This window comes from Cibotium barometz, chromosome 2 (genome assembly GCF_041138505.1).
Source record: "Cibotium barometz isolate CiBa-2024 chromosome 2, ASM4113850v1, whole genome shotgun sequence".
Lineage (NCBI taxonomy): Eukaryota > Viridiplantae > Streptophyta > Polypodiopsida > Cyatheales > Cibotiaceae > Cibotium > Cibotium barometz.
This window is the reverse complement of record NC_141047.1, coordinates 49,284,035-49,298,304: the sequence shown is the minus strand read 5'-3', so window position 1 is coordinate 49,298,304 and position 14,270 is coordinate 49,284,035. Positions and strand designations below refer to the sequence as shown.

Here is a 14,270-nt window from a genome sequence, read left to right as displayed (position 1 = left end):
AATAGGTCTACGTCCATGTATAAGAAAAGTGGGCGGTCAACAATAATACAAAATATCTCGTAGTAAATACTACGGGCAAAATACCAAAAATGAAGACCTTCTCACGCACCATCATGTCCGAGCCATAACGGCTCACGAGCACAAGGCTCGTTAATCTCATCAACTTACAGGTTGTCCATTCAAACTGCACGTTTCATATTAGCAACATATGCTAAAATGACACAATAACACATAAGCATTAAATCCAACACTTATAAATTCATATGTCCTCCACAAGGAATATTCGGAATCATCCAAGAGCTATGCTACGAACATAGTGGTAATCAGGTGTCCCCAATCAATCACAAAGGGACGGACGGACAATCCGTAACATTGTGTGTGAGAAAGAGAAAGAGAAAGAGAAAGAGATGGTAAGAGAAAGAGAAAGCGATGATATAAAAAATAATTTTCTTTCTAATGCTTTCAGGAGTGGTAATTGGGTCGTCAATGATAAATTCAAAATAATTTGCTGTGCTAAGCGATGACGTCTATAGAATGACGTCACTGTGTAGGCGTAAGTTTGCGTATTGGAAATACCCGCCGTCGTCTCGCGTGGTTTCTATAAAGGCCGAGGCAGAGGCAGTTTTAGCACCATAGCCGCCGTGAGTCGCAGAGCACTACTACGTCTAGCATCATCTCGTCAACTTGTGTCAGAGAGCAGGCCACTAGCGCCAATATGCCGCCATTGCAGGCGCATCTACTCTTACCCTTTGTAATTGCAGCAGCTGCCTGTGGCTTTCGTGGAGCTGCTGGCCATGACAGTACTCTCCTCTACTCTTTGCTCGCCATTGCAATATCCTCTCTGTCTGTTTACCTTTTCTACGTCTACTGCTGGAGACCGCTTTCGCTTCGGAGGGCTTTGCTGCAGCAAGGCTTCACCGTCTTGCCTTATCGCCCCATCGTCGGAGATCTCCCTGAGCTCAAGCGTCTCGAAGCCCAGGCTCAACTCTCCGACATCCCTTCCCCCTCTCATCACCATCTCCTTCTACCCCATATCTTCCCCTTCTACAACAATCTCCTCTCTAAGCACGCAGGTATATCACATCTCTGGAATCCCTTAACTCAGTGCTCAATCAAATAATCATTGATTTAATGCATTAACCTTATATCTCATGACTTCAGATAAGTTCCGTTATTTTCATCGTATTAATGATTAAGATCTTTGCAGCTTCTTAAATACTACATTTGATTGATAATCTTGATCGATTCCTTTTCTTTGCTGAACTATATTATATATAGGTTAAGTGTTTTGTTGGGCTTGTTCTTGCAGGTTCTCGTGTAGTTTTCTGGTGGGGTAATAAACCCACCTTCGTGATTAGTAGCGCAGACGATGCGAGAAGCATTTTTTCTTCGGCGGATGTGAAGCAAATGCAAAAGCCCTATGCTACCACTGAAGCCTTCCACAGCTTGCTAGGCAGATCAGGGCTTGCCTTCTCCAATGGTGAAGACTGGCACCAACAACGCAACATCCTTCGCCCTGCATTCTTTTCTGAGAAGCTCAAGGTCTTCTATACATATAACATCAATGGGTTTTGAAATAGAATTGCCAGCCTTCTCTTGATAAAATCCTCTGGAAATTGAAATATGTTACATACTAATATCTTCAAATCTTAATTGAGGTTAATCTAGCTAATTGCATCTTCAAATAACTTTTATGCATAGAATGTTGAAATAACTAGTATACTTTTTTTCATTTATTTATTGAGTACTAATTTTAAAACAGGGAGTGACAAAAACCCAATACAATGTATGTAGTTTGAAGTATTGGAATTCGAAAACTAGTTAAAGGTTTGAAAATTCTAAGATTTTGGGCTGGTTTTAGTTATAAACCTCTCAAAAATGCCTTCAATATAACTTGAAGAGAGAGAGAGAGGTTTTTCACCATTTGGTGACTAACTTTTTTTCGCACATGTACCACTAAATTCTATTGCAAATTTAGAGCTTCTATACTTTTTTTTCTCCGCACATCTACCACTAAACTATATTACAATTTGATTGTTGTTTGGTAGTATTACAATTTAGAGCTTCTATAATTTTGTTGTGTGGTAGGAACTGGTGGCTGACATGGTGACCGGCTCATTGGCGATGGTGCAAGCATGGGAGAGCCAAGTCAGAAAGCAGGGGCATGTGGCAGAGTTGGAGGTGGCACATGACATCAAGAATGCGACAGCTGATATTTTGGCACGCAGCTCATTTGGATCAAGCTATCTCCAAGGCAAAGCTGTGTTTGAGAGACTAGAGCACCTCCTTGAGCTCCTTAATAACTTGACCGTCCCAATTAATATCATTCCACTCTATTCGTAAGTATTGAAATGCTAGCACTTCACTACCTTATCAGACTTAAACTAATTTGTTGCTCTTAGCTATACTAGGTGCTTCATCCATTGGTATAAAATTTGTGAGTTCTTAAGGTAGTGGAAAGTTTGATGTTTGTATAGTTAGACCTTAATAAATGACTACACCTATTGTTATTGATAGTAGTTCTTAGCTAATTAGGTTGTTAATGTTTTTTTAACTAAGTTGTTACTTTATCAATACAATCATTTTGGGAATAATGTAATGCTTTTATTTGATGGGGGTGATGACAGGTACCTTCCCACTAGCACAAATCAGCAAATAAAGGAGATGGAGAACAGAAACAATAAAGAACTTCGTGAGATCATAGAATTGAGGAGAAAGGCTATAGTTGCAGAATCAGGATCTCACTTTGCTTATGGGACTGATTTGTTAGGCTTGATTCTGGCTGCAGAGGAGCTAGATGCCAAGCTTGATAGCAAGCAAGCTCGCCTTACCACAGAACAAGTGATAGATGAATGCAAAACCTTCTTCTTTGCCGGCCATGCGACCACTGCAAATTTGCTAGCATGGACCATGGTTTTATTATCACTTAACCAAAAGTGGCAAGCAAAAGCCAGGGAAGAAGTCTTGGAAGTGTGCGGAGAGAAAGGTGAACCTAAGGCGAACCAACTGAACAAGCTCAAAGTTGTAAGGCCTAATACTTGCTCTTATTTATTAAGGGTTTTTTTGTGTGTGCGAGTGTATCTATTGGGAGCTTACAAAATCATTTGCCTTAAGTTGTTTCACGAGGTTTACTTCCAATATTAACCTACTTTTATATTAGTAAGACATGTTCATCTTCTCACATTATCCACTTTTAGTCAGGCTTGCTTTTTCAACATTCAGAATTACATTGGCTATTCCATACTTAATCTCTAGTAGGTCTTGAACCCACATTATCCTTTACAACCCAAGGTTAAGGTAGTCTTGATTCCACAATATTATTCTCTTCCTTCTCAAGCTAAGCTCAAGTACGTTAAGTTGGTCTTAATTCCACAATATTCTCTTCCTTGTGAAGCTTAGCACAAATATTTTAAGGTGGTATGTATTCCACATTCTCTTCCTTGTCAAGCTAAGCTCAAGTTTTGTAGGCTTATCAAAGGCAACCTACTTAATATCTCTCAACATAAAAGTAACAACATATTTGGTTTTATATCTCAATATAAAACTAACAACATATTCAGTACCCTACTTAATATCTCTCAACATAAAACTAACATACCCAAGTGTTGTAGGCTTATCAAAGGTAACCCAAATTAGCCTGCTTAAAATCTATCAATAGAAAAATAACAATATATTAAGTAGCCTACTTAATATCTCTCAAGATATTAAGGAGTAGCGTACTTAATATCTCTCAACATAAAACTAATAGCACACTATCTATGATTTGCTAGTTCCTTGTTGGCTGATTGATGACGCTCACGTAAGTGCTGATCTGAGCTCAAATTTTCTTTTTCAAGTTGGTCCAAGACACACTCTCCCTTATTATAACCCAAGCTTATCTCATGTAGGATTAACAACCAAAATCTCTTTATTTCATTGATAACGATAATTAGCCTAACAACTAATTTTACGTGATGAAAAACTCTAGATTTATTTCTCTCTCTTATATGCATGAAATATTACACTTTGCATTGATGAGATTCAATATTGCATGTGTAGGTGGGGATGATATTAAACGAATCTCTAAGGTTATACCCCCCTGCACCAGAGTTCGGTCGGCGCGAGACACTGAGCAATGTGAAGGTGGGCGATCGATGGCTGCCACGTGGGACATCATTGATTGTTGCAAACCTTTGGATACATAGAGACAAAGAGGTTTGGGGTGAGGATGCAGATGAGTTTCGACCAGAAAGATTTGCAAATGGGGTGTCCAAAGCATGCAATCACCCATATGCCTTTATGCCCTTTGGCATGGGACCCCGCATGTGTATTGGCCAAAACTTTGCCATCATGGAGGCAAAGATTTTTCTCTCTCTTATCCTTCAACGTTTTTGTTTCCATCTCTCTCCCAACTATCGTCATGCCCCAATATCTGCCATCACTATGAGACCCAAACACGGTGTCCAAGTCATCCTCCAATCCTTATCAATGAACTAGTTCTTATGGTATGGACATCCAAGTTATCCTCCATTTAATCTCATGGATTAGTAGTTTACCTAATATGCTTAAGGCTACCCCATATAATTAAGATTTTTATTTCTTTAAGGCTAGCATACATAACCGAGGTTCATTAATTTTCATAATAAACTGTTTGATCTAACAATGTCATATGTTAGAATGTCATATGTTAGGAAGGCACTTAGAGTTCACGTAAGCCCCACTCTCATGTACATGGATCAATGAAAGTTTTGTGTGAGGGTGTTGATGTTACCAATGATGTTACCTCTAGGGGTCTTGTTACAATTGGGACACAAGTGTCATCGTTGATCAGTACTCTTTTCAGATGTCATTTATATCCTTCACTGCTATAAAACTCGATGGAAATGGCAGCTAAAAAGTGCAATTTCATAAGTATTAAATGACATTTTTGGGCTGATATTTCCACATGTGCCATTTTTTAGGAATGGCTGAGAAAAGTGAGAATTTTTATTTATTTATCACGTATGAAATGGCATAAAGTAGTGGTGGAAATGGTAAATCCTTTGTATAAAATGACACAAAATAGTGGTTGAAATGGCATAAAGTAGTGGTTGAAATGGTAAATCTTTGTATAAAATGGCACAAAATAGTGGTCAAAATGGCACACAATTTACCATTTGTTATGTATGAAATGGCACAAAATAGTGGTTGAAATAACAACGTGGCTTGCATTTGGGTTGCATTATAGCCGCGCTTTACCATGAAGAAACGAACAACAATCTCAAAAAATTGGGACAAAATGGGGGAGATTTATCTCCCCCATTATGTCCTAAAATTTTAAAGTAAATTTTTTTAAGTACACATCATCAAGAGAAAGAACACATCATCAAGAGAAAGAACACATTAAGAAGATAAAGATCTCATAATAATTAAGCGCATTGGAAGACTTAAAAGTTTAAAGTAAATTTAAGTACACATCATCAAGAGCAAGAACACATTGAACTACTTGGGTCCATATGCCCAAGCCTTCCATGGGGCCATCATCAGCAAGGAGATCCTTACTACCCATGGAAAGGTCACAATGCATTATCATAGCCCAGAGTGGAAGAGGTAAAGGTCAAGGAGAAGCTGGAGAAAGTGGGCCGAGGGAGAATGGCATAGATCCTCCCAAGGAACATCGACACGGAGCTCTGTGCAGAATATATCAAGACTTATGACAAAGCCACCAAGCGTGGCACCGTCCATGAAGGCTGACGGCACAACAAAGCAGCTCTTAATCACAGAAGAACTCATCTGTGGTGCTCTGTAGCTCCCACCAGCCAGTCAAAGTCCATGCCCATGCCTTCGACAAAATGCCTTTGGGCACTATGCTGAAGAAGAGTTCGTATAACTCAAATGGGGATAGAGAATGAGAATATCTGGGATGAGGTCACGGAGAAAGCCTACAGAGCTATGCATGCACGTGAAATCGATGGATCTCTAACAGGGTCCTGTTGAATAGGATTCCTAAAGTGCATGAAGAAAAGGAAGAGGATTGGGTGTATTACATACATAGGGAAATGGAAAACTATCTCAAGGCCCACCAATCCAAGGTATGCAACCCGTACTTGCTGACCCAAGTCCTCAATCATGTGGCAAAAAGGCCTCTCTCAGAGCCCAAACCAGCAAAGCTGATGCAATTAGCATTACTCCCAGAGCAACCAGCACTAACAGGCTGAAGAGATGCAAGAGGTCCAAGGTGTACTAGTGGAAACACAAGCCATAATGAAAGAGATAAAGAAAGGGAGGAGGAAGAAGACAGATAGAAAAATGAGGGGCATCATCTTGGACGTGGCTGTAGAATCACAAAGACTAGAGGCTGAGCTGGCATAGGAAATAAGATCATACAAAGAAGCATTGACAATGCAAGAAGCCACAATCAGCTAGGCCACTCAAGAGCAAATGCAACAAGTTACTCCCTCGATGAGCCTGGCACAACTGATCTTCACAAACATGTCCCCACTTAAGGATTCAACCTTGGCAAACATACCTACATAGTTAGAACCAGAATCAGTAGAATCACTTCCAGTACCGGCTGAGGAATCGCAAGGCATTGAGACAACAATGGCCCCAGTGCATAATTGAGCAGCCCATATAGATATAGGCAAAAGACCACGGAGTGAAGAGCCATCAAGCCCGAGCAAAAGACGGCGTCTCGAGGATGAAGAAAGACTACTCGAGCTTTCCTTCTTGCAGAATGTCAATTATGAACAGTTCATGCAGGACACTATGGAAGGGTTGGATGAGCTACTGTGAAACTACCACATGTTGGACTTGAAGGAGGCACAAGCACAAGTGCATCATGGGAGCAGGAGCAAAAAGTATGGCTCCTCTCACAACAGACATCCTGCATGATCGTAACGATGCCCTTTGTTGGAACCAGGTTAACAAGTCAAACACACAAATGCGGACTTTAAAGGACCACTTGGCAGAAGCAGAGGCCACACATCGAGATGTCATAATGAAAAGTTTGAAGGCCACGGAGGAGTGCAAGAGACCAGATAATGATACAAGGCACTGGAAAGTAATAATGTGGTCCTTAGCCAAACCATTGTTCAGAGAATCAAAAAAAATATGGACCTCAATGCAAAGTTGGAACAAGCTAAAGAGCAACTCCAGAAGGAGGTCACTCACAACCACGAGCTCATAGCCCTTCATGCCCAGCAAGTACAAGAACTCTAACACAAATCCATGGCCAAAGAAGAGGAATTGCAACCGACAGATCCAACAGTTATCCTCAAGTCTGAAAGAAGAAAAAGACAAAGCCACTCACTTACAACAAGAGAGAGAACAATCAAACAAGGCACATGCAGAGAAAGTGAGAGCACTTAACAATGCCATTAGTGCCAGTCAAGTCAAGATGCAAAGGATGGTATTAGCACACCAAGAGGAAATGGCACAAATCATGCAGCGGTTAGACAATCACAGGCTAGCTGTCAAAAGGCTCCAAAGATTCACAGAAGCTCAAGAAAGCAAAGCAAGGCATGCCCAAGAGGAAGCAACTTGGAGATTCGAGTTGGATGCTGCAAGGATGGACCGTGAAACCGCAATATCAAACCTCCTTAGCACAATGACTCTCGTCTACAAGAGTTGGAATGCCAGTGGGTGATACAAGACCAAAGTCAACATATGAGGACCTAGGCCTAGGTGAACTAACCCTCATTAAGCAAAATACTGAACGCGATGCTAACCCCACGATTATAATGGGAATTTTACGGGGGGACATAGTCTTAACTATTCCACGAGATATTTTCTTTTATCCATTATATCCTCTTGTGATAAAACTTTGTAGTTGGTGTCGAGTACTCCAAAATTCTAAAATTTTGAACAACAATGTCAAAAAATTAGACTTGTTTGTTTCAGATGACATTCCCGAGACACCAGCCAACTACGAGGTGGTAGCACACAGCTACCACAGCTACCAGTGGATTATAAGCCATGGGTGGCTCAAAGTTTACAATACTCACCAACATCTCAACTTATGTGAGTATATCACCCTTTTGGAATTCTAAAAGTATACTCTAATATCTACAAACACTTAGAATCCATGTTAACCAATGTACTCTACAATTTTGATGCCACCCATATTGAATATCCTACCATAAATCCTGAGGATATCCCGGACCTACAAGAGTTTATGAAATCTCACAAGCCTAGCTACCCACCCCCTAGCATAGGTCATGGTCAAGGAGAATCCTCATCTTCATCTTCAATTTCCACTTACCCTGTATATTCTAGTAAACTCCTTAATTCATATCCTAATGCCCAACCTACAAACACATCTCAGGCCGACTGCATACTCTCTACTTTCACTCCTCAGCCAGATCAGATAGATTTTCCCACTAACACTCTTGCACCTGAGGAGATATTGGCACCTCACCCGTATCCCCAACGGAAACCTCAGCACAGGAGGTACGCTATCCTATTCCCCACCAGGACAATATTGAAGCTTTCACTGATGGTACGATTTTGGAATCATTGTCTCATGCAGAATATGAGGGCTTCATTTGTGCTGGCAATCTTTTGTTAAAGCCCAAGTTGATGTTCAAAGTGTTAATGCAAGTAACACCCTTTGAACCAACTCAAAGGATTCTACCAGAATCCCACTCCGATGTCACACCAACAAAACAGCACTATGTGCCATACCCTCTATGAGCACCTTACCTAGAGTTAGAAGAACTACGTTGTGTGGACAAAAACAGAGATCGATGATGTGTATATACTGTGCAGAATACTAAGAGCTTCAAGAATATGCAATCAGTTTTGGTCCATTCTGAGTCTCGGTTGAGATAAAATTAAATGTGCAGGAGAGAGAGTGTAGAGAGAGAAAATAAAAACTTTTCTCCATAAATTTTGTAAAGTTTTGTGAGTTTTTAAGGCTACCCTGTGACATGGCTGGTGGGCTATGACTGGGAGCCTATGTGTCAATAGGAGCTTGGAGTGGGTGGTAGCCATACATGCCACCATGTGTCTGTTCTGCACACTTGGAAGACATGCAGGAAGCCAATTGTCAGTCTGGAAGGCTCACGAAGTCTCCTGGAGTAGGTGCCCAGTTTCTGGAGCCTGGAGAGCTCATTTGTAGTTTTGCGTGGAGATGGAGAGCTTGGAAGAGTTGCCTAAGAAGCTGTGAAGCTGTGGATGCAAAGGAGACCAGCTGAAAGCTTACTACTACGGATGCCTGAAGAGGAAATTGCAAGCCTGAGTTGCTGAATTTTCTGAGAGGAGGCCACGGCGGTAAGCAAGGAAGAGCCAAGAACTACATTTTCATCACAAAGGACAGTCGGAATTCAGAGATTCCAGTGGTAGGAGACCAGGAGGAGTGGGCCGAGCTGAATTGGAGCCAAGTTGGAGGTTTTTGGGAGCAGAAAAGGTCCAGAGAACAGGAGGAGGAAAGGCTGATTCTGAACTGAATTGGTGGCTGCAGCCAAAAGAGCAGCATTAGGGTGCTTATTTTGAGGTTTACCGTGAAGAAGACGGGAGAAAATGAGGGCTGGTCTGATATTTTGCAAAGCTGATATAGAAGTGTGAAGACTTTGTAATGCTTTTCAGTCATGTATCTATCCCTCGAAATGGGCATTGGGGTCTGAGGTTCTTGGAATTGTATTGACAGGTTTCCATGTCGAAGTTGTATTTTCATCAGAAGTAGATGATGGTGTTTGGTCTCTACTGTTGCATGTGGATGAGAATGAATGGTTGGATTTAACTTTTTCTCCCTGGCCAGAGTATATTTATCATTTTGAATTCTGTGAAGATGAGGATCTTGATTAAGTGTATTTGTGCTATTGGGCTGTGTAGAGACGAAGACTTGAATTGAAATAAAGTTTTGTACATACTCTAGGGTCTGGTGTTCTGGGTGTGTTGTATCAGTGTGTGGAAGTGTGACACCCTATAAAGGCATATATAGCTATACCGCTTCCTTGTCATCACTTTTTGGTGCCTCCACAGAGGAAGAAATTTCTATCGGTTTGTGAAAGAAGACAAGGGTTTGTGTGAAGAAAGATTGGGGAGATGGCTTAAGATTTTCGAGAGTATTGGGGATCGCCACAGGAGAGTGCAATCAGGTTTGTGGAGAAGATGGAATTTACAGCTTTGATGAAAGACAGGGCAGCCCCGAAAATCTTATTTTAGATTTTGAGTTATTGCTTGGGGAGATGCGAAAGCATGGTTGCAGAATCAGGTGACTATTTTCAGGACTGCCCATCCATCACAACAGAATCTGGAGTATGCGGTGGTAAGGGCTGCATTTCTTGCGAGGTTTGCACAGGCAAGGAGTCCAAATGAATTATGGAAGGATCTGTGTAAGGTGAAGCAAGAAGAGGATTAGGATGTAGATCAGTATTTGATGCAGTTTGGGAGGTTATGGAGTTTGTGGTGTGAGTCTCTTATTCCAGAAGTGCCTCCGCAGATGATTAAGAGAGATCGCTTTGTTGACAGGATTGAAACCTACAATACGGTTGAAAGTAGAGTTGAAGAACTTGGACAGTTTTGATGAGGCAGTAAGGGTGGCCAGAGAGAAAGAGTGGAAGGTAAAGAGGTTGTGGCAATTGGGAATGCATGAGGAACCTCCGAAAATGGTAAGTAGTCCTGAGACAATCAAAGCATATGCAGAGAAAGAGATTATGCCTATTCCTGTGCAAGATAAATCTCTAAAGGATTATTTGCATGAGGCAGTAGAGTTGATGAAGTCGCTAAGTTTGAATTAGATGGAAGCACGTGGAAGGGGAAGAAGCCGGGGTGCTCCAAATAATAGAAGAGATATTTTGCCAATAGGTGAAGGAAATATGGGAGGATCAGGGAGAGGACGAGGCTATTATTCAAGCAATGTCAAATGCTGGAATTGTGGGGAGTGGGGACATATCAGCCCTCAATGTGATAAACCGGCCAGGGTGGGTGGTGAAATTTATCCCGTGATGCAAAGAACTAATGATAGATCAGGAGATCACAGTATTGAGGTAAAAGATCCAAGTCAGCCCTCTACCAGTGGAGCTAAACAAGAAGATAAAGGAAAGGGACCGGCTCTTAGCTTGATAGGAGTGGAGACTATTCCAGAGATCATGCCTGTGTCCAAGAGGACAAAAAGTGCAATGGCGGAAGCTGAACCGTCATCTAAGAAAGGAAAACATGTCCAATTTGACATCAGCCCTCAACTAGAGAAGAAGAAAAGAAAGCCAAGAAGATGCTATAAAACTTCAGATTTGCGTATCGGTCAAGGTCTAGAAGAGTACACCCTCATGGGTGATTTAAAAGGAAGGGCAGGCAATATAACTTTTGCCCAATTGCTTGGATTGTGTCCGAAGCTCAAGAGAGAGTGGAAGAGGTTGGCAAATCCAAGGAAAGCAAATGAGCAGGATGTTGAGATATCGAGCTCATCTAGTGAGGCAGTGGACACTGATGACCCGCCTGGGGGATAGGTCCCACACTTACACCACTGGCATGGTTGGTGAGATCACGGGTGATATGCAGCTAGTGGGATGACAGGCTGTGTGATAGTTATAGCGCCAGCTCATTTAGTCGGGTTCACACTATAGAGAACCCGTGTATGTATTTGGTTGAGTACCTTCATATTGTGTGTACTCTTATTCTTGTATATGGTGTGTTGAGTGTTGAGTAGAGAAGAAGAAAATTTTCAGCCTCTCACCTTGTGTGTTCTCTATTAGGGTTTTGTGAGTGTGTGTGTGTGCTTGCAAGAGCTCAAGCTCTCTTCCCTCTTGCATCTTTTCATGGTATCAGAGCTTGGTTTGTGCTAAGGGCTGAGCTGCAAGCAAGAGAACCACAGGAAGCGGTACGAGGGTAAGAGCTTCAACTACTCTTCCCTATTTATGTTGGTGACTACACCCTTGTCTGGAGCTCTACGGGAGGCACTGGCAAACGATCTCTGATTGAGGAGCTTTCTTTGCGGGATTAAAGCTATAGGACAACTATATAGTCCTATCGGACAGAATTTTCTGGGCTGAAAACACGTTTCGGGCGTGTCTGGACCTCCGTTTTTTCAGAAAGCAGGCGATTTCGAGCACTGCGAGCGACGGGTAAGTCATCGATTCTCTGCAGAACTCTATTTTAAGAACTGCAGGAAGACAGATTGACTGTGCAGACACTGTGGGTGGTGCAAAGAGGTCTATAGTTGCCATTGGGTGTATGTATGCACATTCAGGACACTGGTTGTGACATTTGAGAGTACTACAGTACCGCTGCATAAATACAACAATTTGTGCAAGACATACCAAAGTGTTGTTTCTGGTAAAATTGTGTGTTTGGCAAGATGTCAAATGATGGCATAACACAGATTGTGGCTGAGAATCTTGATAAGAATAACTTCCATGCTTGGAGGTTCAGATTGACGAATTTCTTGATGGGAAAGGGCTATTGGGACTACATAGAAGGTGAGCATGAAGAGGCATCGGAGATACCGGACATAAATCCTACTGCTGCTGCAGATGTGAAAGAGTTTAAAGATTGGAACCAAGGAGCCAGGAAAGTCATGTATTGGCTCTCCATTAGTATACAGGACACCATGATTGGGCACATTCAGGATGCCAAGTCCCCCAAGGAGGCGTGGGACACCTTGGTAAAACTCTATGAAACAAATACCAAGGCACGTAAGATACAGTTGAAGAATGAACTTCATATTGTGGAGAAAAAGAGCATGTCTGTGAATGACTATGCGTTGAAGATAAAGGGTATTGTGAAATCCCTTGCATCTATTGGTGTGTCAGTTTAGATGATGATGATAAGGTGGAGGTCTGTCTACGTGGTCTCGAGCCATAATAAAAGGCATTCAAGATGTCTATTCAGACTCAGGAAAACATTCCCAACTTTACAGATTTGGTGTCTATGCTGATTATAGAAGAGAAGAGCTTGGGTGAAGACCAACAGTCTTCACAAAACAAAAACAGTTCAGAGCAAAGGGCCTTCTAAACAAGTTCAGGAAGAGGACGAGGTAAAGGAGGCCGTGGACGCGGTCAAGGAGGTGGCCGAACAGGTAATCAAAATTATAGCCAGCAACAACAATAGTCCCCGAATACACAACAACAACAACAACAACACGCAGGTGGAAGAGGCAAATTTAGAGGCAGGGGGAGTCAAAGAGGCCGTGGAAATTGGCAAAGGCAGTATAATGATGCACGTGAATGCTATTATTGTGGTAAGCCTGAACATGTGCAGGCAGAATGTTATAAGAAGCAGGCTGACATGCAAAATGGGAAAGTGCAGCAAAACAACTATGCGTCCTCAAGCAAAAATAATGAGGATAATGAAAGGTTGTTTGTTATGCAGCATGTCGTGAATGCCGTGTCTGAAAATGTTGATGCAGTACAAAAAGATGATGTATGGTATGTGGATTCAGGTGCTTCGAACCACATGACAAGTCATGGGGAGTGGTTCAAGGAGATGAAAAACCCGAAAAGACCAGGTTTTGTGGAAACAGGGGATGACACTGCTCATCCAATTGCCCATGTTGGAGATGTGCCATTGTCTATGCAGGATGGCAAAGTGAAGTATCTTGCAGATGTACTTTCGTTCCGAACATAACAAAGAATCTGGTTTCAGTTGGCCAGATGATTGAGTAGGGTTTGCAGGTTCGGTTTAACCCTGATGGTTGTTATGTTGAAGACTTTAAAGATAAGTGCAGGTTGGTTGCAAAAGGAAACAGAATGGGCAGAATGTTTACGTTGAATGTAGACATGCCTGAAATGAGTGCTGTGATGTTTGTAAATGGTTTAGGAATTGTTGCAGACATAGACATTTGGCATAAAAGAATTGGACATGTAAATGTGCGGAGAATGAAGTCTATGCAGACTAAAGGAATTGTGACAGGGCTGCCAAAATTTAAAGTGGAAGGTATGCTGAGAATACGTGAAGCGTGCCAATTTGGAAAGCAAACAAAGCATGTATTTCCACGTAACAGATATGTGAGCAGAAATGCACTAGATGTTGTGCATTCAGATATATGGAGTCCTACGAAGACCATGTCTATGGGAGGTTGCAGGTATTATGTGACATTCATTGATGACCACACAAGGAAAGTGTGGGTATATTTCATGAAGGAGAAGAGTGAGGTGTTCACTCACTTTCAGAATTTCAGAGTTTTGGTTGAAAAGCAAACAGGGAAATATGTAAAGTGCCTAAGGTCACATGGAGGGGGAGAGTACTGTTGAGATATCGAGCTCGTCTAGTGAGGCGGTGGCCACTGATGACCCGCCTGGGGGATAGGCCCCACACTTACACCACTGGCATGGTTGGTGAGATCTTGGGTAATATGCAGCCAGTGGGATGAC

General features: G+C 41.9%; 1 protein-coding gene across 1 annotated transcript; it reads left to right on the top strand.

The window, feature by feature from the left end:
- Positions 1-638: 638 nt before the first annotated feature.
- LOC147641178 (cytochrome P450 709B1-like) lies at positions 639-4,898 on the top strand. Its single transcript, XM_086809934.1, has 5 exons — positions 639-1,073; positions 1,310-1,542; positions 2,089-2,339; positions 2,628-3,024; positions 4,039-4,898. Exons 1-5 carry the CDS (start codon positions 716-718, stop codon positions 4,474-4,476), a joined length of 1,677 nt encoding a protein of 558 aa, XP_086666060.1. The 5' UTR covers positions 639-715; the 3' UTR covers positions 4,477-4,898.
- Positions 4,899-14,270: the final 9,372 nt, after the last annotated feature.